At 51.9% G+C, this 27,734-nt stretch overlaps 1 protein-coding gene across 1 annotated transcript; it reads right to left on the bottom strand.

The window, feature by feature from the left end:
- Window positions 1-347: 347 nt before the first annotated feature.
- Window positions 348-27,734, bottom strand: PIP5K1C (phosphatidylinositol-4-phosphate 5-kinase type 1 gamma). The gene is made up of 17 exons (XM_054396041.1): window positions 27,695-27,734; window positions 24,929-24,960; window positions 20,443-20,529; window positions 20,038-20,168; window positions 19,406-19,523; window positions 16,359-16,511; window positions 13,422-13,721; window positions 12,712-12,917; window positions 11,633-11,716; window positions 11,097-11,145; window positions 10,064-10,148; window positions 8,628-8,789; window positions 7,403-7,541; window positions 7,085-7,117; window positions 5,076-5,180; window positions 4,687-4,819; window positions 348-383 (listed from the first exon to the last, which is right to left on the bottom strand). Exons 1-17 carry the CDS (start codon window positions 27,732-27,734, stop codon window positions 381-383), a joined length of 1,860 nt encoding a protein of 619 aa, XP_054252016.1. The 3' UTR covers window positions 348-380.

Raw genomic sequence — 27,734 nt, 5'->3', positions numbered from 1 at the left:
ATGTTTAAAAAAGCACATTTGTGCTGTCTCTGTGCAAAGATAAAAGAAATAAATATATGATTAAAAAATTAAAAAGGTTCACAGTATCACACATGGATAGGTAGCTACGGTAGTGCACATCTGGAAAACACTGTTACTGCCCAGGGCTCTGCACCCAGCTGCGGGTGGTTTCTTTGCTGCCCACGTCTGGGCTAAGTAGAAATAGAGGGTTATAGTTTTGCTCCGTTCTGAAATGCAGTGCCTGGGATCCTGCAGTGCAGCAGTACTGGTGTCAGCAAGCTCTTCCCCATCCCACTGGAACGGCTGCATTAACGAAAAGGGAACACGTCGACCTGCAGAGGGAATCGCTGCTCTCTGGGGCTTCTGTGTCTGCATAGAGATTACTGCAAGAGGCAGAGAAACCACAGTCAGCACCAGACACCCGCCCTGCCCCGCCAGCTCCGAGCCCAGCCAGCTCCCCACAGCCACGACAAGCACCAAGAGAGGAGGTTGCTTGTGCTGCATTCTGCAGGCATGGCAACACGATTGGAGAGCCTCAGCTACCCACAGTGCTCACTGCGCCAAGGATTTTGGAACAAGCCATGTCTCCTGCTGCGCAGACCACAGCTCTGCCGGCACAGACCTCACCTGCTGCCAGAGAGCTGCTCCGAGGCACGGCAGGGCTCTGCCCCAGCCATGCAGCAGCTCCCTCTGCAAGCTGCCCCTGCGGAGCGAGCGCCAGCTCTGCCCTCGACCCACTGGGCACCCGGCTCCCGTTCCCTGGGCACTTACTGTATCGCTCTCCTCATCGGAGACAGAGTGGAGCTGGGCGCTATAGTGGAGCGGGGAGTAAACCCAACTCCTCTCATCTGTCGGCTGCCAGAGTGGCCAGAGGCGGCGGGGAGAATGCAAGGAGAGCAGCAGCAGAGCAGGGAGCAAGGGAGAGAAGAGGAAAAAATAAAAGGAGAAAACAAAAAGAGCAGGAAACAGTACAGTAAGAACAGCTGTTCACCTGGAGGGAGAGAACCAAGCTCAGTGCCAGCTCTGGGCAGAGAAGCCTTCCTCATCCTCAGTACGTACCTGCTCCCTGCCAGCTGGGACATGGACAGCTGGCCACCAGCTGACATTGGCCCCTGCTCCAGCTGCAGTGGGGGAGGGCACAACCTTTCTTCTTGCAGGGACAGATTTTTAGCTTTTGAGATGCCAGGGGAACCTCAGCTCCCTGCCATAGCATCACCCTAGCTCCAGAGAAACATGGAAAGTGACTCATGCTAAGGCAGTGACAGAGCTCTGTCCCTGCTCCCAGCTCTCAGCCTCCCATTTTCTGAGCCCTGTGTACACTCCAAGTTGGCATCTCTGGTGCCCAGGGGCTTTTACAGTAAAACAGATTTGGTTTGCTGTGCCTTCCCCTTTCCCTGCAGGCCAAGTGTGGGCTAGACATGGTGGATGGTGGCCACAGAAAGGAAAAAGTTACCACTGAGAGTCTGGGGAGACAGTGGGGTGATGGGAACAAGAACAACAAAGGAGACAAAACACAACTGGACCTTGGAAAGAAGGAGGGGAACAGGGATAGGCATTGAGGGAGCTGGGCATCATAGCAAGAGATGCCCAGGCAGATTCAAGGGCTGGTGTCTGCTTCCAGTGTTCCCAAGGGGTACCCCACTTCCACTCCAAAGAGGCAGTGCTGGCTCCAGAGGTCAAACCCCTGCCCCTTTGACTCAGTCTGGGGATTGCAAAGGAAAAGGAATGGAGCTGGATACTTGGAAGAAGCCTGGGGGAGTTCCCAGCCCAGGAACCACGTGTAACAGTCTGTGTTGCTGTACATGGAACTACAAGAAGCCAGAGGAGCTTTGAAGCACTGGGCTCCACATGCTGAACCCATCAGTGATTGTGCTGCCTTAGTAGAGAAGGAAGGAGGGAGGGAGGAGTAACTCTTGCCTGGAGCTTCTTACAGGGCTCTGCTAGAGGCACAGGAAAGCTCAACACTGCATGAAGTCTGCCCACATCCTGTTTTTCATCCATCCTGAATGAACCACATGCTCCAGCCAAGCTCTGTCAGAGCCTTTTAGGAGCTCAGATGCATGCAGGGAGCTGCAAACCCAGCACAGATAAAGGACTATCCAGTGCTTGGTGTTAACCCCCTCCGTGCTGGGGCAGCCAAATCCAGCTGGAGGAGGCTGGAGAAGCCCACATAGGTGTAGCACTTTTGTCATGCCATCAGCCAAGGCCAGGAGCACATTCCTGGCCTGCTTCCCCATGCACCCTGCCTGATGCCCTCTCCACCACAAAGGCAGGCACTGGGAAGGCCATGCTGGACAAATGCTTGTGTGGAGGCTCCAACAGCACTGCCATTATCCTCTGAGGACATCAGCTCTCCCAAAACCTAAGAAGGGAAACACTAAGATCCACAGCAGTTCAAGTCCCTAAATGCTCAACCACCTCCCTGCATCTTTTGGGCAGGAAAACCCTCCTACCTCCCAGAAAGCTGCTCTAAGGAGGCAGCACCTGTCAAGGGGGGCTGGAGAACAGGAACCATGCCTAACCCAGCAGCAGCTCCTAACTCATTGGGCTTTATGAGCTGCTCACAACCCAGCCACAAGTCTAGAAAGTTTTATTTGCAACTGGATTTTAAAACATCTTAATAGTCTCTTTTGAAACCCACCTAGTTTCTTGGGGCCAAGGGAGCTGAGCCTAACATTACCTACAAGGGCTCAGGTGCCTCTCTGGCCAGGTCTGGTGCAAGGGCTGTGTGAGACTGCAGCCCACCTCATGGCAGGGCAAAGCAGGGCATCCTTCAGGATCCTTACAGGGAGATCCACCTGTGTGCAACAGCTTCCCCAGTTTCTGCTGGGCTGGTTCCTAATGACCACACAGTCCAGAGCCACAGCAAAGTAGGGAGTGGAGTGCTGGCCCCAGTGTTTCAAAGCTACAGCTCTGGCTCCCCTACATGCCAGGGTGTTCACTTACAATCCCCGAGGTACGCGAGGTGGTTCGGAGTCTGCGCTGGCGGGGAGAGTAAATCCAGTACCTCCCATCTGTGAACTGGTTCGCCCCAGGGCAAGTGAAGTGAGAAAGGAAACAGAGGAGAAAAGGATGATGTGAAAGAGAGGATGAAAGAGGAAGCAAAAAACAAAGGGTTGGGCAACTCCAGGCCTGAAGGGTTCAGCGGGCAGGAAAGCCGTGCGTGGGAAGAGCAGCACCCATGCCCTGCCAGTCTCTGCGGTTTGATTCCTTACTGGGTGAGCTGGAGGAGAAAGTCCTCCCCTTCCAGCATCAGACTTCCACAGATCAGACCCTGGGACTTGACAAATCCTCCTCTGTACACAGCATCCCTTCACCAACCACTGCCCCTGGAGCACTCCTGAGAGACAGTGGCTGCAGTCCAAGCCCTGCTGCACTCTGGTGCAGCCTGACTTGAGCTCCAGCTCAAGTTGCTGAGAGCACCATGGGAACCCAAATCAGCTTTTCCCTTCATCCCAGCAGTGACAAACACTCCACAGCACACGACACACATTTAATGCAAAACTCAAGGACTCAGATGAAGTATGAAATGCTGATGAGCAGTCAGTCATGCTCTGTGAGCACACTCTGCACAGATGGTTTCCTCTGGATAGACAAGTGCCCCTCAATTGGGGGGTGTCCATATACCCAGGGACAGGGAGGAAGAGGAGCTGACCCTTGCTAGAAGACACTTGCCAGTGGAGCAGGCAGCTTGCACGCAGCTGCCATCCACAGGCAAAGAAAGAGCAGCAGTGTTAGAGGGAGCTGTTGGCATTTGAACAGCATGCACCGAACAGAGCAGCTCTCAAAATGGAGCAGGGTCCTTCCACAGCTCCCACAAGCCTCAGAGTGAGTCGGCAACAAGTGAGCAGCTCTGCTGCAGAGACACAAGCATGGGGAAAGGCAAATGCTGCCATTTTTGGGTTGGCCCAACCCAAGGGCTCAGCTCATCTTCGTCACCATATAACTGACAGCAACGAGCTGGAGCAGAGAGGAGCTGGGCATCTCTTTTAATGGAAAGGTTCCAGTGCCCAGGCATGGGATCTGACTTCTTGGCCCTTCAGCTCTGCTCTGGGAATCCATGGGGCTGGTACATGCTGCTAAAAAGTCTTCTCCAGTATGCAGAAGCTGCTCATACATTGCGAGAGATAACTGAGGAAACACAGCACCAGGCTCCACGGCACTCTGCTGCCAACCAGCAACCACCTCACTTACTCCCTGTCTTGGCACTAGTTTTCCACTGCATCACCTAATGCATCTGCCTGCAGGGGAAGGAAAAGTCAGAGTTCACCAGAGCCCCAGGTCAGCCCCACTGCAACCACCTCCCTTCTGGCACTGCACTACTGTAGCAGGTGTGTGTTCGGGAAAACAGCTGGGGAAGCCTCTCAGCCACCCCTGCATTCCCCCTGGCTTGTCCTGGCAGTGGCCTAGATAAGCCCTTTGGAGCTTGGGCATAGAGCAGCACACATACGGCTACACCTGCAGCAGAAGTGCCACCCATTTGAGCCCCAAGAGATGATGTTTTGAGTTCTCCAAGGGTTAATCCAGCTCCCTGCATTCAAAAACCCATCCATCTGGAAGCTCAGCATGCAGACAGTGTGGGGCAGACACTGCCTGCAGCTGCACCCGACTGAAATCAAGGCTGTTATAGCCCTGTCCAACCTTTCCCACCACACCCCAGTGCACCAGGCCAGGAAGTTGTCTTACAAAGTATATGTCTGTGACTGGCACATCATCTTCATCTGAGGCCTGACTGGCTGGTTCTGAGGCCTGGCTGGCTGTCTCCACCTCTATTGTAGCTGTGGACGTTGCAATGGCACAGGCTGAAGAAGCTGCCTCTCTGGAGAGGGGAAGAAATGACAAAGTCCAGTCAGTGGTTTCAGAAATGAAGCAAGCAAGGCTGTACCATTTGTTACAGAGGAGCTAAGGTGCTCCAATGCTGTGCTCAGCAGGTCAGGTCAGCAGTACTGGCAGTGTCTGCTGGAGCACCTGTGACTCCAGGGAAGCTGAGGCCCCACCAGGTCAGCCTCCAGCACAAGTTGCCACAGGCCAAGTGACACCAGGTAAAGGCTCTGAAAGCTTTCTGAGACACTCACTCTTTGTCATCTTCTGCAGGAGCTATGATCTCAACGTCACACTTGGGCTCCAGCTCAACACTGATCTGCTGAAGCTCCTCCTCAACCCGTACCTCCTCATGTGACCTGGAAACCAGAGACAGGCCCCGGGGCTCAGTCAGACACTGGCTGTGCACAAGTCTCAATTTTAGGGCAGCCTGAATCAGTTCTGAGCCAGCCCAGCTTCTCACACCAAAACCTCCCACAGCAGTGAGCTGTGCTGGTGCCCCTGCCCATGGTGCCTGCTGCCAGCAGCACTGAGCTGCTGGCACAGACTCAGCTGCTCATCTCAGCTCCAAGGGAGTCACATCAGACCTCCCAAGACTAAGGATGTAGGCAACTAAAGCTCCCAGGCAAAAGTCATTCCTGTCAGACTGCAGTGCTCAGACTAATGAGGTGGGAAAAGGGGACAAGAGAAAAGGGATTAATTAGCCAGTACTGCAGAAAAGATGGGCAGAGGCAAATGGAGTGCAGGAGGAAAGAGGAGAATTAGCCTCCACAGAAAACCTGCATCTAGAGCTAGCCTGGTCTGATCTATCAACTGCACAAGGGCCAAAGCCTCCAACTTCTCCCAAGACTCCCAGTGCACCAAAGGTGCTCAAGCACACCCAAGGTCTCACATGAGATTTATCTGCACACTCAGGAGCTGCTGGTGACAATTTCCATTTAATACCTCATGCTATCAGAGCAATTGCTCGTGCTGGCAGGGCTGGCTCCACAGTCCTCATGGAAAGGAGGAGCAGGAGCTTGCCAAGCTGAGGGCACAGCCTGGGGAAGGGTTCCTGGGTGGGGTTGTTCTGCTCTGCACTGGCCCCGGGCAGGAGCTGGAGCCAGCAGGCGGTGCTCAGATTCAGCTTGCTGCTGCTTCCTCACAGGCGTGGATCTCAGAACCCCAGAGGGAATTCCCCAGCAGATTAGAATAGTCAGAAGTGTGACACATTCTTGAGCAAATTGGATAAGGTCTTTTTCATTTCATCTCAGGAATGTAAATTCAGGTTTTAATAACTTTGTTCTTGCACTGGCTTTCACCAGGGGATCACAGAGTGCTCTACAAATAGGCAGGTCCCTAGCTCCCCTGCAAAGGGCACCCTGAGACACCAGCAGCAGCAATGGAGAGACCAGGCAAGAGCCCCAAAGGTGGCCACATTTGTGTGGTGTGGTTGCAGCTGTTTGTATCAGCAAATATGTGACAGACAGACACACTTCTGCCCAAGAGGCTGAGCTCTGTGTGTGGTCCAGGGGCAGTCACTTTGATTCACCTCACCTGTTTCTGGATGAGCAGCCACATCCTACAGCAACTGCCCCAGCAGGCACCAAAGGTGAAGTCACTGCATCTGCCAGTGGGTCCCACCACTGGGACCTGAGTTTAAGTCTCCAGTTTTGAGGGGGTCCAGCAGTTCCTCTGGCTATAGCACACCCTAGGATGGGTGTCTGATGTGTTTCAAAGTCTGTGCCTATGCGCTCACAAGATGCCCCAGAAAGTCAGTGCAGAGTCAGCAGCAAACACAGGATGCACTGGTGCACAGCCAGTGGGGTCGCTTTCACTGGTGCAGAAGTAAGCAATGGGCATATGAGATAAGCTCTAAATGAAGCAGAGGAGTTTTTTCCTACCTTGCCCTTGGCTCTGAGCCACCTCTCACTACAAGAGGGAAAACCCTCTCAGAGAACATTGAAAGCTCCTCCTCTGGGGACCAAGGGTGCTCAGTGCCTCACAAGTCAGAGCCCTTCCCATATTGCACAGGGCAGGGCTGCTCCTGCTTGGTTCTGGTGCTGGTTGGGAAGGTCAATGTGGATAGCTTGGCTGTCCCCTTTCCCATCAAATATCAGAGCTAACAGTTAAGATTCCTTGCAAATCAGCGAGGGATCTGCTTGTGAGGAAAATTCCTGTGCAAGCAAAGGGTATCATGTGGTCACAGGAAGCAGCAGAATCTTTGCATGGGGATGAAGGAGAGGTCTGTGTGAAGCAGCAGCAGAGAGGAGCTAGGTCTCACCTGCCATCCTGCCCTGAGGAGTGTGTGCGCCTCCTGCAGAAAGAAACCAGAGTCTAAGAGGGACTGAGAGACCAATCCTGCACTGCTCCCAAGCCCAACTGCCCACCCCATCAGCAAGATGTTCTACTTCACAGCCGACACTTCTCCCAGCAATAATTAATCTCATCAAAACGGTGTCTGCTTGCTCCCAGGAGATATTTAATTAGAATTGGCCATTAGCATTCCTGGGCAGAGGGCAGCTGCTGAGATCTGCAGCACCAACAGGAGCAGCAGCAGCTGCTGGGCTCCAGTGGGAGCAGGGCTGGGTGCTGTCCTCACCTGTACCTGGGCTGCTCAGAGGTCTCCGAGGGAGATCGCTCGGGAACAGAGAGAGATGTGGACGACAGCGTGGTGGCTATGGAGGCTGTGGTAGCTTCCTCAAAGGACGGAGGGGTGCAGGGCAGCAGGTCTGGCCTGCCTGCTGGCCCCAAGTGGGGGGAAGGAGAGATGCAGGAAGAAAAAGATGAGTAGGTCAAATACCAGCATCTCACCTACAGCAGCTCTGGGTGGGGCTGTTCAACCTGAACACCCTCTGTGGGACTGGTCACCTAAAACCACAAATAATAACACTGCAACAGGTTGCCCAGAGAGGTGGTTGAGACCCCATTCCTGGAGACATTCAAAGAGAGGCTGGACAGGTCTCTGAGCAACCCAATCTAGTGGAGGATGTCCCTGCTGACTGCAGAGGGACCTTTGGAGGTCCCTTCCAACCCAGACCATTCTATGATCCTAAGTTCATGAATGCAACAGCTTCTCCCAAGGTATCCTCCTCTGCAGAGAGCCAGTAAGCACCAGAGAGATGCTGCAGGAAACATTGCCAATGAAGCCACCTCACTGGTAACCCAAGCTGTTTTAAAGGCTTGGATCATCAGAGATAAACAGTCTAGTGAATTAGGAGATGAATCCAGTGCTCACTGCTTTGGACAGGTAGAAATCTAACTCCTATTCACCTGAGGAACCTGCCCTTCACCACTCCTCTGTAAATCCAGCCCAGGTGAAAGTGATGAAAAGGCAGCACAGAACCAGGCCACTGGTCCAGTTTACAATCTTATAACTGTCCAAAGACTGCCATCAGAGTCCTGCAGCTCCCAGCCCTCCTCCTTTTTTTTGCTTTTTTTTAAACAGTGGAAAATTCACCTCTTGGATTGCTTTTGGGCTATGCCTGCAGCTGTCAGTTGGCAATGCAGCGGTGACACAAGTGACTGTTTGTACTGCAGAACTATACAAAGAAGGGATTCTGTCTTCTTTGACGCAGGGATGTTGCTCCCCCAGCCAACTAATTGCTAGTGCCATGACAAGACAACACACTCTTACCTTCTCCCCTGTCCTGGTTAAGTTTAGCACTTGCAAAGCACAGCAAGACAAGCAGTGAAGAGCTGCTCGCCAAGGACAGCGGTCGGTGGTGCACAGCAAGGAACTTGACAAGAACAGGGGAGGATCCTAAGGAACTGCTAGGAAGGAGGGGATGTTCACACATCCTTCAGCCACCAAACCAGGCCCTCACCTTCATCATCAAGCGTGGGGTAGCTCCGGGCTGCACGGAGGTCATACTGTGTGTCGTCCTTCTCAGAGGGGAGCTGGCTGGCAGAAAATGCAGCCATAGGCCCAGCTGTCTTGACAGCTAGCAAGGCACTGCGCCCCTTCTTCGAGGGAGAGGACTTCAGAGCTGGGTGAGAAGAGTGAAAGAAGATAAAACTACCACCATCAACTGCTGTCACACCAAAGGATCTTTTCCCTTCACAAGGAGAAACCTCTGCCTTCTAACACCCACACAGCTGCTCTACAAGTGCCACCTCCCACAAGCTGAGCCTGAGCCAGGAGAGCTCCTGGGTGGGAGTCTGAGCAGATGTCGTGGGTTAAGCTGAATATTTGCTACTGTTACTCAAAACCAGCCTCAAAATCAAAGTGCTGACTGGAGCCAAGCATTACGGAGCTTGCCATTCAGACTGTAACATGAGAGGCTTCCTGTTCTGGTTGCTGCTTCTGGGTTCTGAGTTTTGGTGCCAGCTCTTCTGCTGGGATGGCAGTGGGACAGGGGGGGATGGGGGAGCAGCTCCCTGCCTTGGCCTTTTATCTTGCTTGCTTCTGCCTGCTGCTGCTTTCTGCTGTGCTCTTGCTGTGAACAGGTTGAGGTCATTGTGCATTTGTTTTATGATTACCTGATCTGCTCAGTGAACTCTTATCTCAACTCTTTCTCTCAGTTTTGTTGTGTTACTTTTCCCTCGCTCTGTGCTGGGGCAGCAGCCAGGTTAACCCTGCTGGTCCTCTGTAACCTGACAAAGTGTGACAACTGGAACGATTACAGGAAGGATCTGGAGGTGCTGGAAGGTGCCCAGAGAAGGCACAAGGATGAGCAGAGGGCTGGAGCTCCTCTGCTATGAGGACAGACTGAGAGAGTTGGGCTGTTCAGTCTGGAGAGGAAAAGGCTCCAAGGAGATCTTATTGTGGCCTTCCAGTGTCTGGAGGGGGCTACAGGAAAGCTGGGGAGGGACTTTTTAGTGTATCAGGGAGTGATAGGACAGGGGGGGAATGGAGCAAAACTAGAAGTGGGGAGATTCAGATTGATGTTAGGAAGAAGTTCTTCCCCATGAGGGTGATAAGACACTGGCACAGGTTGCCCAGGGAGGTGGTAGAAAGCCTCATCCCTGAAGGTTTTTAAGGCCAGGCTGGATGGGGCTGTGAGCAACCTGATCTAGTGTGAGGTGTCCCTGCCCATTGCAGGGGGGTTGGAACTGGATGATCCTTGAGGTCCCTTCCAGCCCTGACAATTTTGTGATTCTATGAACCTGAGGGCTTTGCAGCTCCCCAGCTTTGCTCTGTGTTACAGTGGAAGTCTGCTCAGACTCCAGGCCCAAACCTCTCTGAGTGGTCTGAAGCAGCAGGACTGAGGCAGCCTTGGCTCCCAGCACCAGGGCAGCAGCTGTGGGGCTGGGTACTCACAGGAATTCTTTCGGAACACTGTGTTGGTCATGAATTTGAAGAATCTCTCTGCATAAAAGCTGGGTCTGTGTACTGACACCGTGTCCTGCAAAGGCAAGAAGCAACTGTTTCACTTTGAAATGCTCCCTCAGGGCAGAATTTCTCTAACAACCAAATGCAATCTTTTCTATTCCAACATTTAGTGCTGAGTCCTAAAATGGAAAAGCTTAAATGAAATGATCTGATTAATGCTATAAATAAGCCTGAAGCATTGCCTTTGATTTGCCTGCACTTGGTGATATTCTTGCTGGAATTTTATAATGCATTTTGCTGATTTTAGCCCTTTGTAAGCTGCCTGCAGTTTTCAAACACTGCCTTGACTGAATACATGAAATTTCTTCTAGCTTTGTCAGCTGCCATTCAAAGCATACCGGGGCACCCCTGCACACAAGACCAACACCAGAACTCAGCCAAAGGTCTCCATTTGCACTTTTTGTTTAGAATAATAAAGCTGAAGCTCTCTCTGATGTTTGACTGTGCTGCAGTGACTTGGCACCTACACATTTCACTTGCCTGACTATTTAAGGGCAGCTAAGACATGCAATGCTGAAAAATGGTTTCCATATCCAAGGCTGCTCTTTCAAAAACATGCACCTGGCTCCTGCAGGAGACAGGACAGCAGGGAAGCATTGGGAGGGATTTACTGGGAGGGACAGCTTTCTGGAGTGGAGACCCAGCCAGACAGCAAGGATAGCACAGGGCTCTGGCACACACACGAATGCAGGCATCTCGTGTGCAGCTCCTGGCATCACAGGAGGAGAATGACAGATGGGAGCAGAGGAGGAAAGCTAAACGTGAGGAGGTGGAGTGAGCAAGAAAACCTTACTGGGAATCAGTGGCATGACAGTGCTGTGGAGGCACAAGAGGCAAGAGCTCAGCCTTCTATCAGTTCAGGCACCACAGGCAAGGTAACCAGCAGCAAGCAGCACAAATACAGCCAAGACAGGCAACCCTGCAAGGGGCCTGGACAGCTCCTGCCTCTGCAGGCACTCACCCCATCATGGACAAGGGCCTTCCAGGTATGTTCTAACTTCTTGATGAACCTAATTCCAGGGGAGAGGAGGATAAAAAGAGAGACAGATTCAGACAGGTACTCTGCTCTGTGCTTTCCCAGCCTGCACAGGAGTGATCACTGAGCTGCTAAGGATTCCTCCTTCATCCAGCAGAGGCCGGTTGAGCACACCAGTACCTCCGCCATCAAGTCAGGACTGCCTTGCAACCCCACGGGGAAGGAGGAGCTGGGCTGGAAGGGGAACTGAAAGCCACCTTCCATGGGTACATCCTGAACACAGAAGTGGGAAAATTCTTTATGCTCAGCTTATTGTATCCTAGAGAGATGGCTGAGTGTCAGCAGCTGTTCTAAGGACAAGACAGAAGTCCCAGCCCACCACATGCATCGACAGACAGCTTTAGGTAGCCTGCCTACTCACTACCAAACTCCTCAGGAGAGAAGAAAACCTTCCTGCTTCCATTCAGCATTAAAATAGAAGTTAACACACTTCAGGGACAGACAAGAGCCAAGCTACCCACCGGTAGGACTGGAGGATATCTATTATTCCTACGTGCAGCAGCAGACGCTCTCCTTTGCCGTTCACTGCTGGGATTCCTCCCATCCTGCAGGCAAAACAAAACCTCAGCCTCAAAGAAAGCAGCTGAAATGTCCCTGAGATCTGCAGCAGGGTGGGTGGCAGCTGCCCTTTGAGGACTCTGATGTGGTGGTCAGACAACAAAAAACATGAAGAGTCATTTGAGGTACAGCAATGGGAAGTCACCTCCTGACCCAGGCCACCTCACACAAAGGTGTCCCCAGGGTCTGCCTGGATCACCAAACACCAACAGTTGGGCCAGAACCTGTCACATGGCATCAGCTCTGCCTGGCAGCAGCCAGCAGAACCAGCACACGACAGAGGCAGGCAGGTGTCAGGCAAGACACTGCAATTAGTGATGTCACTTGAAGGACTGGAAACACCAAAGCATTATGCTGGCTCCACTGTGACTGGAGCAGCTGGTTTCAGACAGCAACAAACAGCGAACTCCACCATTTATTAGCAAGCTTGGTCCACAAAGCCAGCAAGACACCAGCCCAGAGCCACCTGCAGCCCAAGAGTCAGACTTGGCACAGCACAGGACAGGTTTGGGGCAACCCCACCCAACCCACAGTCCCACCAGTTATCAGCTACATTGCTGTTTGCTAACTGCACTGGGTACTGTCAGGTACTGCACTGGGTACTGTCAGGGATTCCAAAGATGGAGTAATGGAGAACAAACTCCAAACTCCTAGGGTCAAGCTGATCCCTACTTGCACTCCAGTGGGTGAATACTAAGCTAGTTTCTCCTCCTCACAGCATGAGTGGATGCTGTGAGAACGTTACAGCAGCTGACAATCTACAGACCTGCCTAAGGAGAGAGACTGCTGTGAGGCTGGAGCCTTACAGGAACATTTTGCACCTCAGCCACCACCCTTTACTTCACTCTGCTGTCCTGGCAGAGCACCACACCCCTAGGAGATGCTTGCTCTGGCAGCTCATGGGGGCCTCACCAGGGATTCACTATGCCAGCCTCCACCTCTACCCCTCCCAGCAGTGGAAGTGACCCAGGCTGGCACCTACGTGTCATCTGTGTCGATGGCCTCCCCGCGGGCAGCGCCCCCCTGGATGGACTCCATGGCTGTGGAGTACAGAGCCTTCTGCGCCACGGGACGCTTCTCATCCGACGTGCTGTGTGCCCCCTCGGACTGCCGCTCCCGTTCCTGCTGGTCTATGTTATGAACCCCAAGCAGGAGGCTATAGTCCATGATTTTGAAACTTTCCAACACCTGCAGGTTAGTATGGAATTTAAGAACAAAGACTAAATCATATCAGGCCAGCAGCTCACGGACCCCAAGGCATGGAGCAGCTGTGCACATTCCCACCCACAGCTGCTTTGCCAGAGCCTGAATGTTCCTGTAATAACAGGAACCTCTGGGGTTGATTGCATAGTTTGACCATCCTACAAACAACCCAAAGGGCGGAAGGCTTGCAAGTGACACTGTTGCACCACGTATCTGCTGCACAGTGTGTAGGAAAAATTTATTTACTCCTAAGAGCCCAGGCAGAAGCTGCCACAGTTTGACGTATTGAGCAGAGGAACGCAGCGCTGGTCCTCAGAGGCTGGCACAAGAGCCAACATCACTGCTTTGCTTTCAGGGAAAAGGGCAGCAGAAGGGACTTAACCTGCTTTGGGGTTAGCAGATTAACAAGGTTCTTAATCATTTGCTCTTCCTCATGCTCAAGATCCACAGAACTTCATTAACGTGCTCTCCAAGCTGTCCCCTTCTTACCAGACAGTCTCGTTGCAGGGTTTTCACCAAGGCGCTGAAGGTGTCTGCATCCAACATCAGGCCCTCAGGCATGTCTTGGATGAAGTCTAGATCCTTGTATGTGGGGCTGGACTTTTCTTTTTCCTTCTTGGATGCTCTGCGTTTGTAGGTGGAGCCTTTCAGGTCAAACTTCAGGTGCATTTTCACCACCCGAGGCAGGATGTTGTTCATCACCACCACACGGATGTTTTTGCCCCCTGACTGCACACAGTACAGGCCATAGAACTTGGGCAGCAGTGTCCGGGGGTTCTGATTCAGGTTCTGCAGCAGGGTTGGAAAACATCATGGAGAAAAGTCACAGTGGCAGGAGACTCCTGCTGTGTCCAACACAAAGCATGTTAACAGAGGTTGGAATAGGGGTTCTGCATGGATGTTGACGAACAAGGTCAGCACCAGGAGGCTGCTGGAATACTGGAACAGGTTGCCCAAGGAGGTGGTTGGGGCCCCATCCCTGGACATATTCAAGGTGAGGCTGAACAGGGCTCTGGGCAACCTGATCTAGTTCCTGCTGACTACAGAGGGGTTGGACTAGATGACCTCTGGAGATCCCTTCCAACCCAGACCATTCTGTGATTCATCTGGAGGCTTTCTGAACTTTATACAAGAGCTCACATTTGACAAACTTTAATTTCTGTGGCTTTAGGACCTGAAAACCCCATGATGCCTGCAGCACATGGAATGAGATGTTCAGCATTCTCTGGGCAAATAACCAAGTCTGGAAGTTCCTTGCTTTCCCCATCAACTGCAGCTAAAAAAAGGGAAACCAGGCTAGAAGAGAAATAAATACAGTAAGTGGGAACTTCAAGTTTAAAAATAACAGCTGCCTTCAGCTCTTCAGCAGCGTCAGGAATCAAGAGCCCTGCTCCAGCCCAGAATAAACCAGGGCCAGGGGATGTTTTAAACAAAACAACACAAATTTTCTCCTCATTTTGCAGAGCTGCTTTATGAAAGACAGTTGGCCAGAGAGCAGAGAACTCCTGCCCTGCTGTCATGCCCTGTTTGTAGGCAGTGGTGTGAATAGGAAGGACACAAGAGGCAAGATTTGCTTATTCAGCTGGGGGAAGTTTGGGAAGGAAGCAGAACATCTCTGCACACTACAAAAGAAAGGACAGGCCTGACAGATTCTGACAGACAGCAGAGACACAACTGCATTAAAATTTCATGCTCCTCCTCATCTCACCTGGGCACATAGGAGAGTCCCCTGAGCACCTGCTCAGCATGGTGCAAGCTCCAAGGAACAGAAGAAGCAAGACTGAACACAAACAGCACTTGCCCAGCTCTTAAGCACTTCAGGATGAAACCATGCTGCCTGCCTTCTAGGGATTCCTTTCACACTAGATGGGCTTCCCCAGGACACCAGAGACCCAACACAGCAACCCATAAACTGCAATGCTACAAGCAACACCTGAGTCACAGGTAAGTGCAGCTTAATTCCCTGCACTGATTGCCAACCAGAGCCACAGAGCAACTCCATTCCCATTCCAGACCCTTCACCTGATGCTTTCCAAGAAAGCTCCTCCTGTCCAGGGACAGGACTGTCACATGCAAAAGCAAGCAGCTGGCTGCCAGTGAGACACACACCCAGGACCCTGACTCCTTGTGACAAATTTTCCCCAGCAAATAGAGCCAGGCAAATGTTTTGATAAAAGCAAAGAATGGTCACAGACATCAAACCTGCAGCAGTGTGCATGGCACCAGGGCAGCACTACCCCTGCCTGCCATCACCTGCTGTTTGGCACCTCCATGGCATACAAGGCACTTTGTGGTTCTATCTGAACTTCAGTACCCTCACCCCACACTCTAGAATATCAGGGCTGGTTCTGATTTCATATTTGGCACCACACAAAGCCCACTGAGTCTCAGCCTTGTTAGCCCTGAGGTTCAGGCAGCAACCACCTGCAGCAGAGTGGGTGTGCAGAGCTGGCTGGCACCACACCAGTCCTGAGCCTGGTGCTGCAGCCAGTGGGAGCCAGGACAACCAGCAGCTGCCTTCAGCTCTGTTAAATGGCAGAGATGAGAGGATGAGAGATGTCCAAGAAGAGCAGGGCTTGCCCCACAAAACCAAGGGGATTGTGTTATTGCAATCAAAAAGCAGCCCCAAAACTGCGCTGAGGCAGATGCATGGTGCCAAGAGAAGAGTGAACAAGTGCTGGGGAAAGAACACACAGAAACACACACCTGGGAAGCCATTTTCAGGCCAGAACATGCCTGCAAGCTATGGCACAATTATCTGCCTCAAGGTTACCCACAGAATCTGCAAGCAATTGGCCAACTTTGTGCTTCTGGGAGAGGTTTTACAATACCCTTAAGCGTGGTGCAGGCATGGGGCAGGCAGACTGTTGTGGGTTGGAGAGTGGATGTCAACCCCCCATAGAGAGAGGTCCTCCATGAGGACCAGACAACCCAGTGGGAGGACACTGGAAAAACATAATCTTTGTTAGATCATTCCCATCAGCCTGCATCTCCCTTCCCTATATAAGCTGGCTGCACAGTCAGCTTCTACCCCTCTCCATTCAGGCCTGAGCAGGCAGGCATGAAGGGGACACTGAGCTTTGGTGTTCAGGTCTGGTTGGGGGAAGGTTTTGGAAAGTCTTGGCCTAGTGAGGTCTTGGTGAAGCCCAGGTAGGAGAGAACTGGGCCAATGCTGAATATGAATTTGTGTATTTTGTATGTTTTTGTACTGTTGTATATAGTTGTGATGAGCATTCCCATTTAACTTCCCCATTCTGTGTGTGGAGTGGTTTTATCTTACTCCTTTGGGGAGGGGTAAAATAGCTTCCGAGTGCTCAAACCTGAGACACAAGAAGCCCAGGTGGAGGCCATGCCCTGTGCAATGCTTCAGACAGGATGTTGCCATGACAAGCCCAGGCTGAGCCCAAGGTGCTGGGTGATACCCACCATGTAGTAGCCAGGGAGGAGCTTCTGCAGGAATTCAGCCTCCTTGTGCATCACAGTTTTTATGATGAATTCGTCGTCGCTGGTGACATAGAACAGGGAGCCACTAGCACCGGGATTGGACAGCTCTATCAGGGGCTCGTTACACAGCGAATACTAGAGAGGAAAAGACAGAGGTGATGGCTTCAGCCCCCACTTGTTGCACACTGAATCCTATACCCTTGAGGGCTTTCTCCCTGTGAGATTAAGGGGTAGCAAAGCTTAAGCAAGAACTATTTCCATTATAGGTTAGGTCTAAGCAGCAAAGCGACTCGCAATTAGAGACCAAGGTTACAGTTCAGAGCATCCCAACTGCTCAGTGGAGTTAATCATCTGCAGTAAGATCCAGGCTTCATAATGACATCCTATCCTTCCCCATTGTGTGTGCATCACATTTAGGCTTCTTTCAGTACATTACCACAAGAGCAGATGGAAAGAGACAATTTTAAGAGACGTGACAGCTTGCTTGGGGTACCACAGATCAGCAGGCTGGAGGGAATACAGTGCACTGGCTGTTCCCAGCAGGCTCCTCTGGCCTTGTGTTCCCCTGTTATAGAGGATTTCTGCAGTCACATCTCACCTAGAAACACAGGAAAAGTACCAGACCAGGTGGCCAGGCAAGGAGAGGGATGGGCACTGCGTGAGCATGGTGAGGGCACTGAACTGAGGGAACTGAACTGGGAGGGCATTTCAAGACCTCAGTGTGCAAACACCAAGTCCTCAAAGCAGGACATGCCTGACTGCAGGAGAGAAAGAAGAAAGCTCAAGCAGGGATGTGCACTGAGCAGCTGCGTATCAACCCAAGGGAGCTGCCTGGCTCGGGTGGGCTCAGGGCAGCACCACAGCAGAGCTGCCACAGCTCTGGCTGTCTAAGCTGGGCAGGGAAAGGTGAGGTGTGCAAGGGACAACCAGAGCAATACATTAAATGCTCATCATGATGTACTGCAAACAGATTTCAGCCCTGCACAGGTTAATGATCCAAGACTTTATCAAGTTAATTATCTCATGTGTAATTAAAGGCAGTTGCTGCTATGGCAGGCAAGAGAGAATCAGGGGAAGCAGAAACAACAAATCAGAGCTGTGACCTTTGCAAAGAAGTCAGGCTCTGCCTCACCCAGGGCCTGAACCACTCATCAAACCAGACAGCACTCTTTTGGGTGGCACAGATGGGGACTACCGCCACTGTCAAGCTGTGCACTGGTACACACTGGTTTCTGCTGGTAGGTGTCCAGCTATAGTTACTCCTGTCTGCACCTTTGATCACAAAAAAAAGGTCTTTTAAAAGGGGCGGGGGGGGGGCATGCCCTCATTTGGATGTGTTTTTCCCTTCCCTGGTTCAACAAATGTCCTTTTCTGAAGAGCAGGATGTCACAAATATGCAAAGGACCAAATTCAACTCCGTCTGCCTCAAGCCTCAACGGCTGGCACTACTGGGTACTTTAAAAACAGCCTTCCCAGCTTTGAGGAGCTCTCTGAGTACAACAAGCTGTGCTGAGTTCTGTCTTTGTAAGGTGACAAAAATAACTGCACTCACACAGCTCCTTAGGAGAGCACACAGAGCAAAATTCCCATCCTTATCCTCATAGCCCCAGGGGACATTAGAGGACTGCACCCATCAGAAAAAAATTCCTTTTGCTTATCAATACAGTAAGTTATTGTCACTAGAGAGGGAACCCCACTGCATCACTTACACAGCACACACTGCATGCAGACCTTGTCCTTTCCTTCCAGTATAAGCTAGCAGCTGCCTTGCAGTAAATGAGGACTTGGGCTGAGTGATGCTGGTCTTACTTCAACCATCATAGAATCACAGGTTTGGGTTGGGAGGGACCTCCAAAGCTCATCCAGTCCAACCCCCCCTGCAGTCAGCAGGGACATCCTCCACTAGATCAGGTTGCCCAGAGACCTCTTGAGCCCCACCTTGAATATCTCCAGGTATGGGGCCTCAAGCACCTCCCTGGGCAACATGTTCCAGTGTTCCACTACTCTCAGGTTGGATGCTAGCAAGAAGTTCTACACCATGAATCCACTCTTCTCTAGTTTGAAGCCATTGCCCCTTGTCCTGTCCCTGCAGGCCTTTGCAAACAGTCTCTCAGTAGCCTTCTTGTAGCCCCCTTCAGGTACTGGAAGGCTGCTATTAGGTCTCCCTGGAGCCTTCTCTTCTCCAGGCTGAACACCTCCAGCTCCCTCAGCCTGTCCTTGTAGCAGAGCTGCTCCAGCCCCATGATCATTTTCATCACCCTCCCCCAGACCTGCGCCATCACTGGTTAGTAAGTCAGGAGAGGTTCTCCTCCCCTCTACTCTGCCCTGTTGAGGCCACATCTGGAATACTGTGTCCAGTTCTGGGCCCCTCAGTTCATGAAGGACCCCAGGGTACTGCTTGAAAGAGTCCAGCCCAGAGGCACAGACCTGCTGCAGGCAGTGGAACATCTCCCTGTGAGGCCAGGCTGAGGGAGCTGGGGCTTGGAGCAGAGGAGCCTGAGGGCTGCCCTCATTGCTAGTGATAAAGATGTGCAGGGCTGGAGCCAGGCTCTGCTCAAGGATGTCCAAGGACAGCACATAGGGCACTGGGGGCAAGCTGGCGCAGAGGAGGTGCCAGGGGAACAGAAGGGAAAACTTTGTCACTGTGAGGGTGACAGAGCCCAGGAGCAGGCTGCCCAGAGAGGTTGTAGAGTCTCCTTCTCTGGAGACTTTCAAGACCCACCTGGATGTGTTCCTGTGTGACCTGCTCTGGGGGATCCTGCTCTGGCAGGGGTTTGGACTGGATGATCTTTCAAGGGTCCCTCCAAGCCCTAACATTCTGTAATCCTGTGACCACCAGATCTCCAAAAATCCAAAGTCTCTAATTCCTGTTTGCACTCTTTACCTGGACTGGAACCATTCCTTAACTTTTTTCTGCTCCTTTTGGGCAAGAACTGCTGACAGCCCTGATTTAGAGGCAAACTTTGTGTATTATTCTACAGCACCTCACCCAATGGAGGGGAGAGAGAAGCCCAAAGCCACAGCCATACCAAATAATCATCTGGACGAATCCCAAAGAGCTCTCGGAAGTAGCGGAATGCCACGGGAGCATAGGTCTTGAACCTGAAGTCAGCGTAGTGGTGAGCTGGGGTGAGATTGCTTCCTTCACTGCACAGAACAGACATGAAGTGAGCAGAGCCTCTCTGCTACTGGCCATCAGATAAATACAGTCACATTTCAGATGAGTTGAGTCTTGCAAAAAGGCATTTTGGGAACACCAAGAAATAACTTCCTCTTCCGTGGCAGCACAGCAGGGCTCTAAGTGAGCCACAAAACCTCTTTCCAGAGAGGGCCAGAGCAACCACCTGCCAAATAGAAATATCTACAAGGAGCTTTAATGAGCTTTGTTTATTCACAGAGTTAGAGAGCTCCCAGAAGGAATTTCTTCCATCTCAAACATGGTATAATTTCATGGAACAAATTCTAGATGGACAGGTAGAAAGAAAAGCATCTAGCAGGTGACCAAACCCACACATCCTGCACTGCACTGCAAGCCAGCCCTCTGCAGCACCTAACCCTTCCCACTAAGCTATCTGCATGGAATTGCTGCATACTTAAAACATGCAGAGCATCCAGCTCTGACCTAGAGACAGGTGGAAGCTCTGTTTTGTTTCCCCTTTACCTTGGGAAAAAAATGCTCTCCACCACGTAGAAGTCCTGCATCAGGACATCTCTCTCTGGCTTGGAGCTCAGATTGCCAACAGTATATCCAATTCCCAGCTGGATGGCTCCCTTCAGAGTAGATGAAGTGGTCTGGCAGAAAGAAAAGAGCAGTCAGTGAGCACTGCACAGCAGATCATCACAGTAACATCACCTGTGCTACAATACAGGCTGTGACATCTATGGGGTCACCTCAGGCACTAGGCACAGCTGAACAACTCCAACCAGCTGCTTAAGGGGTGGATGAAGGTTTCCAGGATGAAGGCTTTGCAAGATTATGCAGTACAAGGGTACTGCATAACATCTAAATCAGCTTGGTTGCTATTGGACACCCATAGCTGCCACTCCTCACCCCAAAAAACCAAACCTTTTTGTAGGTGGTTTCTCCAGAAGCATCAACACTTCGATGACCAATCTTCTTTCCTTGGCTTGGCTGTCCTGGTAGTGATGGTCCCTGCAATGAAGGAGCATGGTTAGAGCCACAGGAGCTGACCTGGCTGGAGCCAGAACAGGAGCTTGGCCAACAAGAACAAGCACAGCAGCAGACTTGATGATCTTTAGAGATCTTTTTCAACCTTAATGATTCCATGATCACAGCTGGAAAGGACTAAGGATTGCTTTCTACCACAGGAGAAAGATCTGCAGTGTGCAGAGGGGTACCTGGCACTGCAAACTTCATCTAGGGCTGTGTGGGTTACAGAACCTCCCCTCACCACCACCCAACCACTCCCTCTGACATCCTCAGCACTAACTGGGCAGAGCCCCCAGCAAAGATGAGGGTTCAGGAGTGATCCATTTGCTTCCCAGCTGTCAAGACCCCCCTGGTGCTTGGCTGCGGTTTCTCTTTGCATTAAGCCACTGAGGTGTTAAAGCAGACAGCCAGAAGAGGTTGTTCTGAACAGTGCTTCACTGGGGAGATGAGACAGGTAACAGGGACAGCACAGTGCCACTCCTGCCTTTCCCTGCAGAGAATCCATCTGAGCAGGACATCATTTGTTCACCATTCAAACCCGAAGCCCACACAAAATGAGCTGCAGGAGCCCTTCCTGACACTTTGGAGAGCCGTTACAGAAACACTGCAGGGTTGTTCCCAGTTCAAGAGGCACAGGGATCTGCTGAGAGTGTCCAACAGAGAGCTTTGAGGTTGACTGGGGCACTGGGACATCTGTGTTGAGAAGAAAGACTGAAAGCCCTGGGGCTGATTAGCCTGGAGAAGGCTGAGAGGGGATCTGATCAATGTCTAAATATCTGAGGGGTGGGTGTCAGGATGCAGGTGCCAGGCTCTTTTCAGTGGTGCCCTGTGACAGGACAATGAACAATGGGTACAAGCTGGAGCCCAGGAGGTTCCACCTCAACATGAGGAGAAACTTCTTTGGTGTGAGGGTGCTGGAGCCCTGGACCAGGCTGCCCGGAGAAGTCATGGAGTCTCCTCTGGAGACTTTCAAGATCCACCTGGATGTGTTCCTGTGTTAGCTGTCCTGGGCGATCCTGCTCTAGAAGTAGGGTTGGACTCCATGATCTCTGGAGGTCTCTTCCAACCCTTACCATTCTGTGATTCTGTGATCAGGATTTCAGAATGAGAACAAAGCTGCTCCTACCCCATCCTCCTCCCCTTCTACCTCCAAGTCTGCCTGGGCCTTTATTTGCTCATCAGGAGGCCGTAGATTGTGGCTGCATCCTTTCATAATCATAGAATCCTACAATTGTTTCAGATGGAAAAGCCCTCCCAGATCACCCAGTCCAACCATTAGCCCAACCCCACCATGGCCACTAAACCATGGTCCCAAGTGCCACAGCCACACGATCCTGGAATACCTCCAGGGATGGGGACTCCACCACCTCTCTGGGCAGCCTCTTCCAACCCCTGACCACTCTGGCAGCAAAGAAACTTTTCATAATCTCCAACCTAACCCTGCCTGGCACAATTTCAGGCCATTTCCTCTCCTTCTATCACCTGATCCTATGGAGCAGAGCCCAACCCCCACCTCCCTGCAGCCTCCTCTCAGGGAGCTGTAGAGAGCAATGAGGTCTCCCTCAGCCTCCTCTTCTCCACACCAAACACCCCCAGCTCCCTCAGCTGCTCCTTCCCAGCCCTGTTCTCCAGACCCTTTCCCAGCTTTGTTGCCCTTCTCTGGATCTGCTCCAGCCCTCAATGTCCTTCTTGGAGTGAGAGGCCCAAAACTGAACCCAGGATCCAAGGTGTGGCCTTACCAGTGCCCAGCATAGAGCCATGATCACTGCCCTACTCCTGCTGCCCACACCATTGCTGATCCAGGCCAGGCTGCTGGTGGCCTTCTTGGCCACCTGGGCACTGCTGGCTGATCTTCAGCTGCTGTCACCCAGCACCCTCAGGTCCTTTTCTGCTGGGCAGTTTCCAGGCACTCTGTCCCCAGCCTGTAGGCTTCATGGGGTGGTTGTGTCTCAAGGGCCAGACCCAGTACTTGGCCTTGAACTTCATACCACTGACCTCAGCCCATGGACCCAGAGCCTCCCCACCTCTGAGCAAATCAACACTCCCACCAGGGCCATCACATTTTGCCAAGCTCAGTACAGTTCCTTTTCCCACCCCAGGCACAGGATTCTCCTTTCATTGCCATGAGGTGACCCTTTCCCTGCTTCCCCATTCTCCCACCACCCCAGCAGGCTGTAGAGGCCAGCAGACAGCTGGAACTGCTGGTGAGCCACCAGCAGTATCTAGAGGTTGGCTACTTTAAAGAACAGCCAGGCCTTGGGTGTTCCTTCAGGCGCATGCAGAGACCAAGGTCACTTCCCAAGGCACAGTGTGGTCCCTCCCCTCTCAAGGGCCTCACAGACCCAATCTCAGAGCTGATGTCTGCAACAGACAAGATCCAGTTCTGCTCAGCCTACAGAAGCTCTTTGTGGTTTAGCTTTTATTCAAGAGCTTGCAACTATTTCTGCTCCAATCACTTGTATTCCTGGTACTAAGGAGTAGATCTCCCTCAGAGATCTCATTTCCTTCTCTGTTTTAAATATTTAGCAGAGCCAGACTTGGTTCCCAGCACTCCTTCTCCAAGCAGTTGTCATCAGCATACAACTCACAGATCATACAATGGTTTGGGTTGGAAGGGACACCCAAAGGTCATCCAGTCCAAACCCCTGCAGTCAGCAGGGACATCCTCCACTAGGATCAGGTTGCCCAGAGTCCTGTCCAGCCTCACCTTGAATGTCTCCATGGATGGGGCCTCAAGCACCTCCCTGGGCAACCTGTTCCAGTGTTCCAGCAGCTTCATGGTGCAGAACTTGTTCCTAACATCCAATCTAAATTTGCTGTGCTCTAGTTTGAAGCCAATGTGCCTGGTCCTGTCCTTCCAGGCATTTGGGAACAGTCCCTCTGCAGCCTTCTTGTAGCCCCTTTAGGTACTGGAAGGCTACTATTAGGTCTCCCTGGAGCCTTCTCTTCTCCAGGCTGAACACCTCCAGCTTCCTCAGCCTGTCCTTGTAGCTGAGGTGCTCCAACCCTATGATCATTTTCATGGCCTCCTCTGGACCCTCTTCATCAGCTCCATGTCCTTCCTATATTGAGGGCTCCAGACCGGAACACAACACTGTAGATGAGGTCTCAGCACAGCAAAGTGGCAGAATCACCTCTCTGATCTGCTGGCCAGGCTGCTTTGGATGCAGCCCAGGATCATCCCACCAACAAGGTAAATCCTGTTCCAGGTCCTGCCTCATGACATCATCCTCCTCTCAAAGCAGTTAACAGACACAGGTAGTGGGTAAGAGACAGACTGACACAGTATGAAACCAAAGTCTCTTAGCCCTTCTCTTGCTCTTCCTGTGACTGTCTCCAGGGCAAGAACACACAGGACTATTTGTGCACTAAATGAAGCAAGCAACTTCCACAGGAGCTGAGCTTCCTACTCTGCATATTTTTTTTTGGGGGGGGGGGGGGAGGGGGAGGGCAAGGAGGTGTCAGGTGTCACATTCCTGACAACTTTCCAGGATGATTTTGCTCTTCATATTGTGGCAGTTTAGGCTGGGTGCCCCCTGCCACTGCTACGTGAGATACACCTCTGGTGTCCCAGGTGCCCACCCAATAGGGGTGGACACAGGAAACGGCGTATTTCTACCCATAAATCCTGTGCCCTATAAAGCCATCTGCAAAGTTATGTTCTTTCTCTTTCTTCCCTCTCTGCCCCCGTGGGAGATGCTCTCTCTTATCGGGTAACGGTGGGGGAGTATCTCAGGCCCCTTAGGCCTGACTAAGCCTAATGCCAGGAGGAGAATGGAGGGGGGGCAGTCTCAGACCTGGCCAGCCTGAGACTTGCCTAGCAGTGGGAGGGGGGAAGAAAGAGCCCTGAGGGTTTGGGTATACCCTCAGGTAGGAGGAGGGAAGGATTGGAAGCTTCTGGGAATTGTGTAAGGGACTCTGTATGCTTTAGGATGTTCTTTGCCACTATGCTTTGTAGTTTTCTGTAGTTTCACCAATCGCTTTTTCCATTTAAACTTTCCATCGCTCTCCAATCCGTTTGTGTGTGTCATTCTTTTGTCCCTTTCGGGGCAAGAGATGTTCTGGCTGGCCACAAATATTCATCATCCCAGGGGAGCAGTGCAAAGGGCTGTGTCAGAAAAGGAGATCAAACAAATCATTTGAACATGATGCCCTAAACCAAGAGTGTGGGCTTCAGGCACAGATCCTCCTACTGGATTCCCTGCTGCCAGCCTGCCCAGGTTGTAGAGTCTCATTCTCTGGAAACTTCTGAATCCTGCCTGGATGCATTCCTGTGCAGACTACCCTGGGATCCTGCTCTTGCAGGTGGTTGGACTGGATGATCTCTGGAGGTCCCTTCCAACCTCTAACATTCTACAATTCTATGATTTACACTTCTCACCTCAGTGATGGCTGCCTTCTTCAGTGCCAGACCTGAGGAGAGAAGGGAAGAGATCAGTCAAAATAGGACTATCAGAAAAAAAACCCAAACCAACCAAAAACCAACCAGAAGAACCCAACCAACCAACAAAAACCCCAAACGAAACAATGAGAACACAGCCTCAGGCTTTGCTCCTTTGAGCAAGCTGGGAAGCCTCAGAAGCAGCTGGGTTTGCTCAGTTCTGTTTCACTGGTGCAGGAGTCTGAAGTTACAGAGGTCACTCAAAAACCTGCATGTTCAGAAGCACAAAGATGCACAATTTTTTCCTAGAGATTTCGGTGGAGAGTGTTCTTGTGAATCCCTGCTGCTGGATTAGGTCCACATTACACTGAAGAGTCTGCTACACACAGGAGCCCAGAGAGACACTTAGGAACCTGCTTTCTGTCCACTCAGAAGGCACCTGAAAAACTCTATTAATAATTCAATCTATTTATAGAACCCAATGTCCAAATATATCACCAAAATGAATGCATCTTTCACCCCTACCTCTGCCTGTGCCACCACTACACCAGTGAGAACAGTGAGAAACGAGGACTTTGCCTGAAGCTTTTAGATCTAAGATCAGAGCTGGAAATGTGGGCCCAAAGCCTCTCATGTGAGGCCATCCTCCTGCCTCCTAGCAGGAGCTCAGGTCTGCAAGGAGCTCCTTATTATTAGGCATCAGTGAGAACAGGCTCCTGCTCCTCTGCTGCCAGCCCCATGAGGAGTTTGCTGACCTGCCGAGAGCCTCACCTGTGGGACCACAAGCTCCTGTCCATCTGACTTCCAAAAGCCACCATGAACAAGGCCCAAAAGCTAAGAAGAGCTCTCCAAGCCCATTTCAGCAGCACAAGGCAGCTGCCCAGCCTCCCCCCCCCCCCTCTGCATGCAGAGCCCAGCGGCTAGGAGGGCAGTCTGCTTGCAAAGAGCACAAATCTAAGGGATGGATTTAAGGCCACATGGTTCCAGGCACGAGTCTGCTGCTCCCTGCTCCCCACTGAGGAATTTCTACAGGCACAGAAAGGCTTTTCCAAGCCCTCAACTTTGCCCCACCTGAGGGCAGTGTGCGGGTTACACAACCAGCTGCTGGTGTGCATGTCTGACTCAGGGGTATCTCTGTTCAGGCTGGGCAGGCAGCCCCTCTCTCCAGGGGAAGTGGGAAGTATCCAGCCCTCCTAGTTGGAGAGTAGGAAAAGTCCCAGAGGATACAGCCCAACATGCTGCTGCTTCAGCATCTTCCCCCATTTGGCCAAGAAGGACCTGTGCTGGTTTAGTTGGGCAACTGCTCAACATTCCCTGGCACAAGCAGTGATGCTTCAGGGCTTGTTTCAAAGCTAGTCTGAGAAGGAACTTGGGCATAACAGGGCCATGATGTCCTGCAGATGACAACAGCACCAGGGGAGCGTGTGATTTAGTTAGATTTCAGCAAATATTTCAGATGCTGCCAGGCAAAAACCCAATAAATCCAACCAAAAACCTCCTTGGTGCTGACAGGGGAGAGGAAATTGCTCCTGATCAGGGGTGCTGAGGTTCTCTCACCATCCTGGGCTCCACAACTGGGATGCCCTGGTGCAAAACAGGTATTTGTCAATGTGGCATTTAGAAGTGTCTGCAGTGCAGCCCCTAGCCCAACAGCCTGGCATCTGCTAAGTCAGAGCAGCGGGGGAGGATCCACTTCTTCCTGCTGTGCTCTGAATTGCACTGCCAAAGGTTTGCACAGGGCTGCAGCAAAGGTGGGAAAGGCTGCTCCCTCCATGCAAGCTGCATCACACAATCCTATCTCAAATAGGACAGGAGGTGAGCAGAGCAGGATGCCCAGCAGTACAGTGCAGCTCCCTCCATCACCTACCTGCGCTGCAGATCCCTTGGCTGTGACCTACACAGGGCAGGCACCGCATTGCATGGGCAACGTGCAACCCTGTCAGCACCTCAGCTCTTTGGGGTTGCATCAGCACATCTCAGAGGACCACCCCCAGCTCAAACTTCACATCAATTTTTGAGCTGAAATTAGTTCTTGGGCTCCAGACAAAACAATTGGATGACAACTCAACACAAAGACCTACAACTGCCAAGGCAGCAGGAGACCTGCAGCAGCAACTCCAGACCACAGAGGAACCCAAAGGGGCTGCCCCATGCTGGAAATGCCTGGAAGCCAGCACAGCCAAGAGGGCCCTGTGCTGGCCCTGCCATGGCTGTGGCTGCTCTCCCACTGCACTAATCTCTTCTCTGCACTTTGTCACCACTCCAGAGCAGGAGATTATCTTTAATTTTGTGATAATTACCACAAGCTGCTTTCATTCCTGGCTGTTAAGTGTCTGCTGCTGGACATGTACTAAACCTGGGAGCAGTGCCACCCGTGCCAGGGGAAGGCAGCAGGGGCAGAGAACTGTGCACCTCCAGGAGAAAATGATGCTTCAGGTGGACAAGAGCATCATGAGCAAAACCTCCCTCTCTGTCTCCCAAACAACCAAGAAACGGGCTTTACAAAATCAACTTGCCTAAAATCTTCCACCGGGTGCACAGATGGCCTTGCAAGAACCAATTCAGCTCCAGCTCCAGGGCTTGCAGAACCATGAGGGCCTGCACTGGGGTTTGTGAGCAACAGGAGCTCTGCTGTGAGAAGCTCCAGCACTTACCAAACTAACTGAAATGATTCTGATCTGATTTGGTGTAGTTTAGTGAGGCTGTACTGAGGAACATGGATGGCTTGGTGAGGGGAGCCCCGGGCTGAGGCCCCAGCTTCCAGGCCTGCCTCCAGCTCCTGCCTGCCTTTTGCAGTGCGGTTCAT

This window comes from Indicator indicator, chromosome 36 (assembly GCF_027791375.1).
Source record: "Indicator indicator isolate 239-I01 chromosome 36, UM_Iind_1.1, whole genome shotgun sequence".
Taxonomy (NCBI): Eukaryota; Metazoa; Chordata; class Aves; order Piciformes; family Indicatoridae; genus Indicator; species Indicator indicator.
This window is presented reverse-complemented; position numbering and strand designations above follow the sequence as displayed.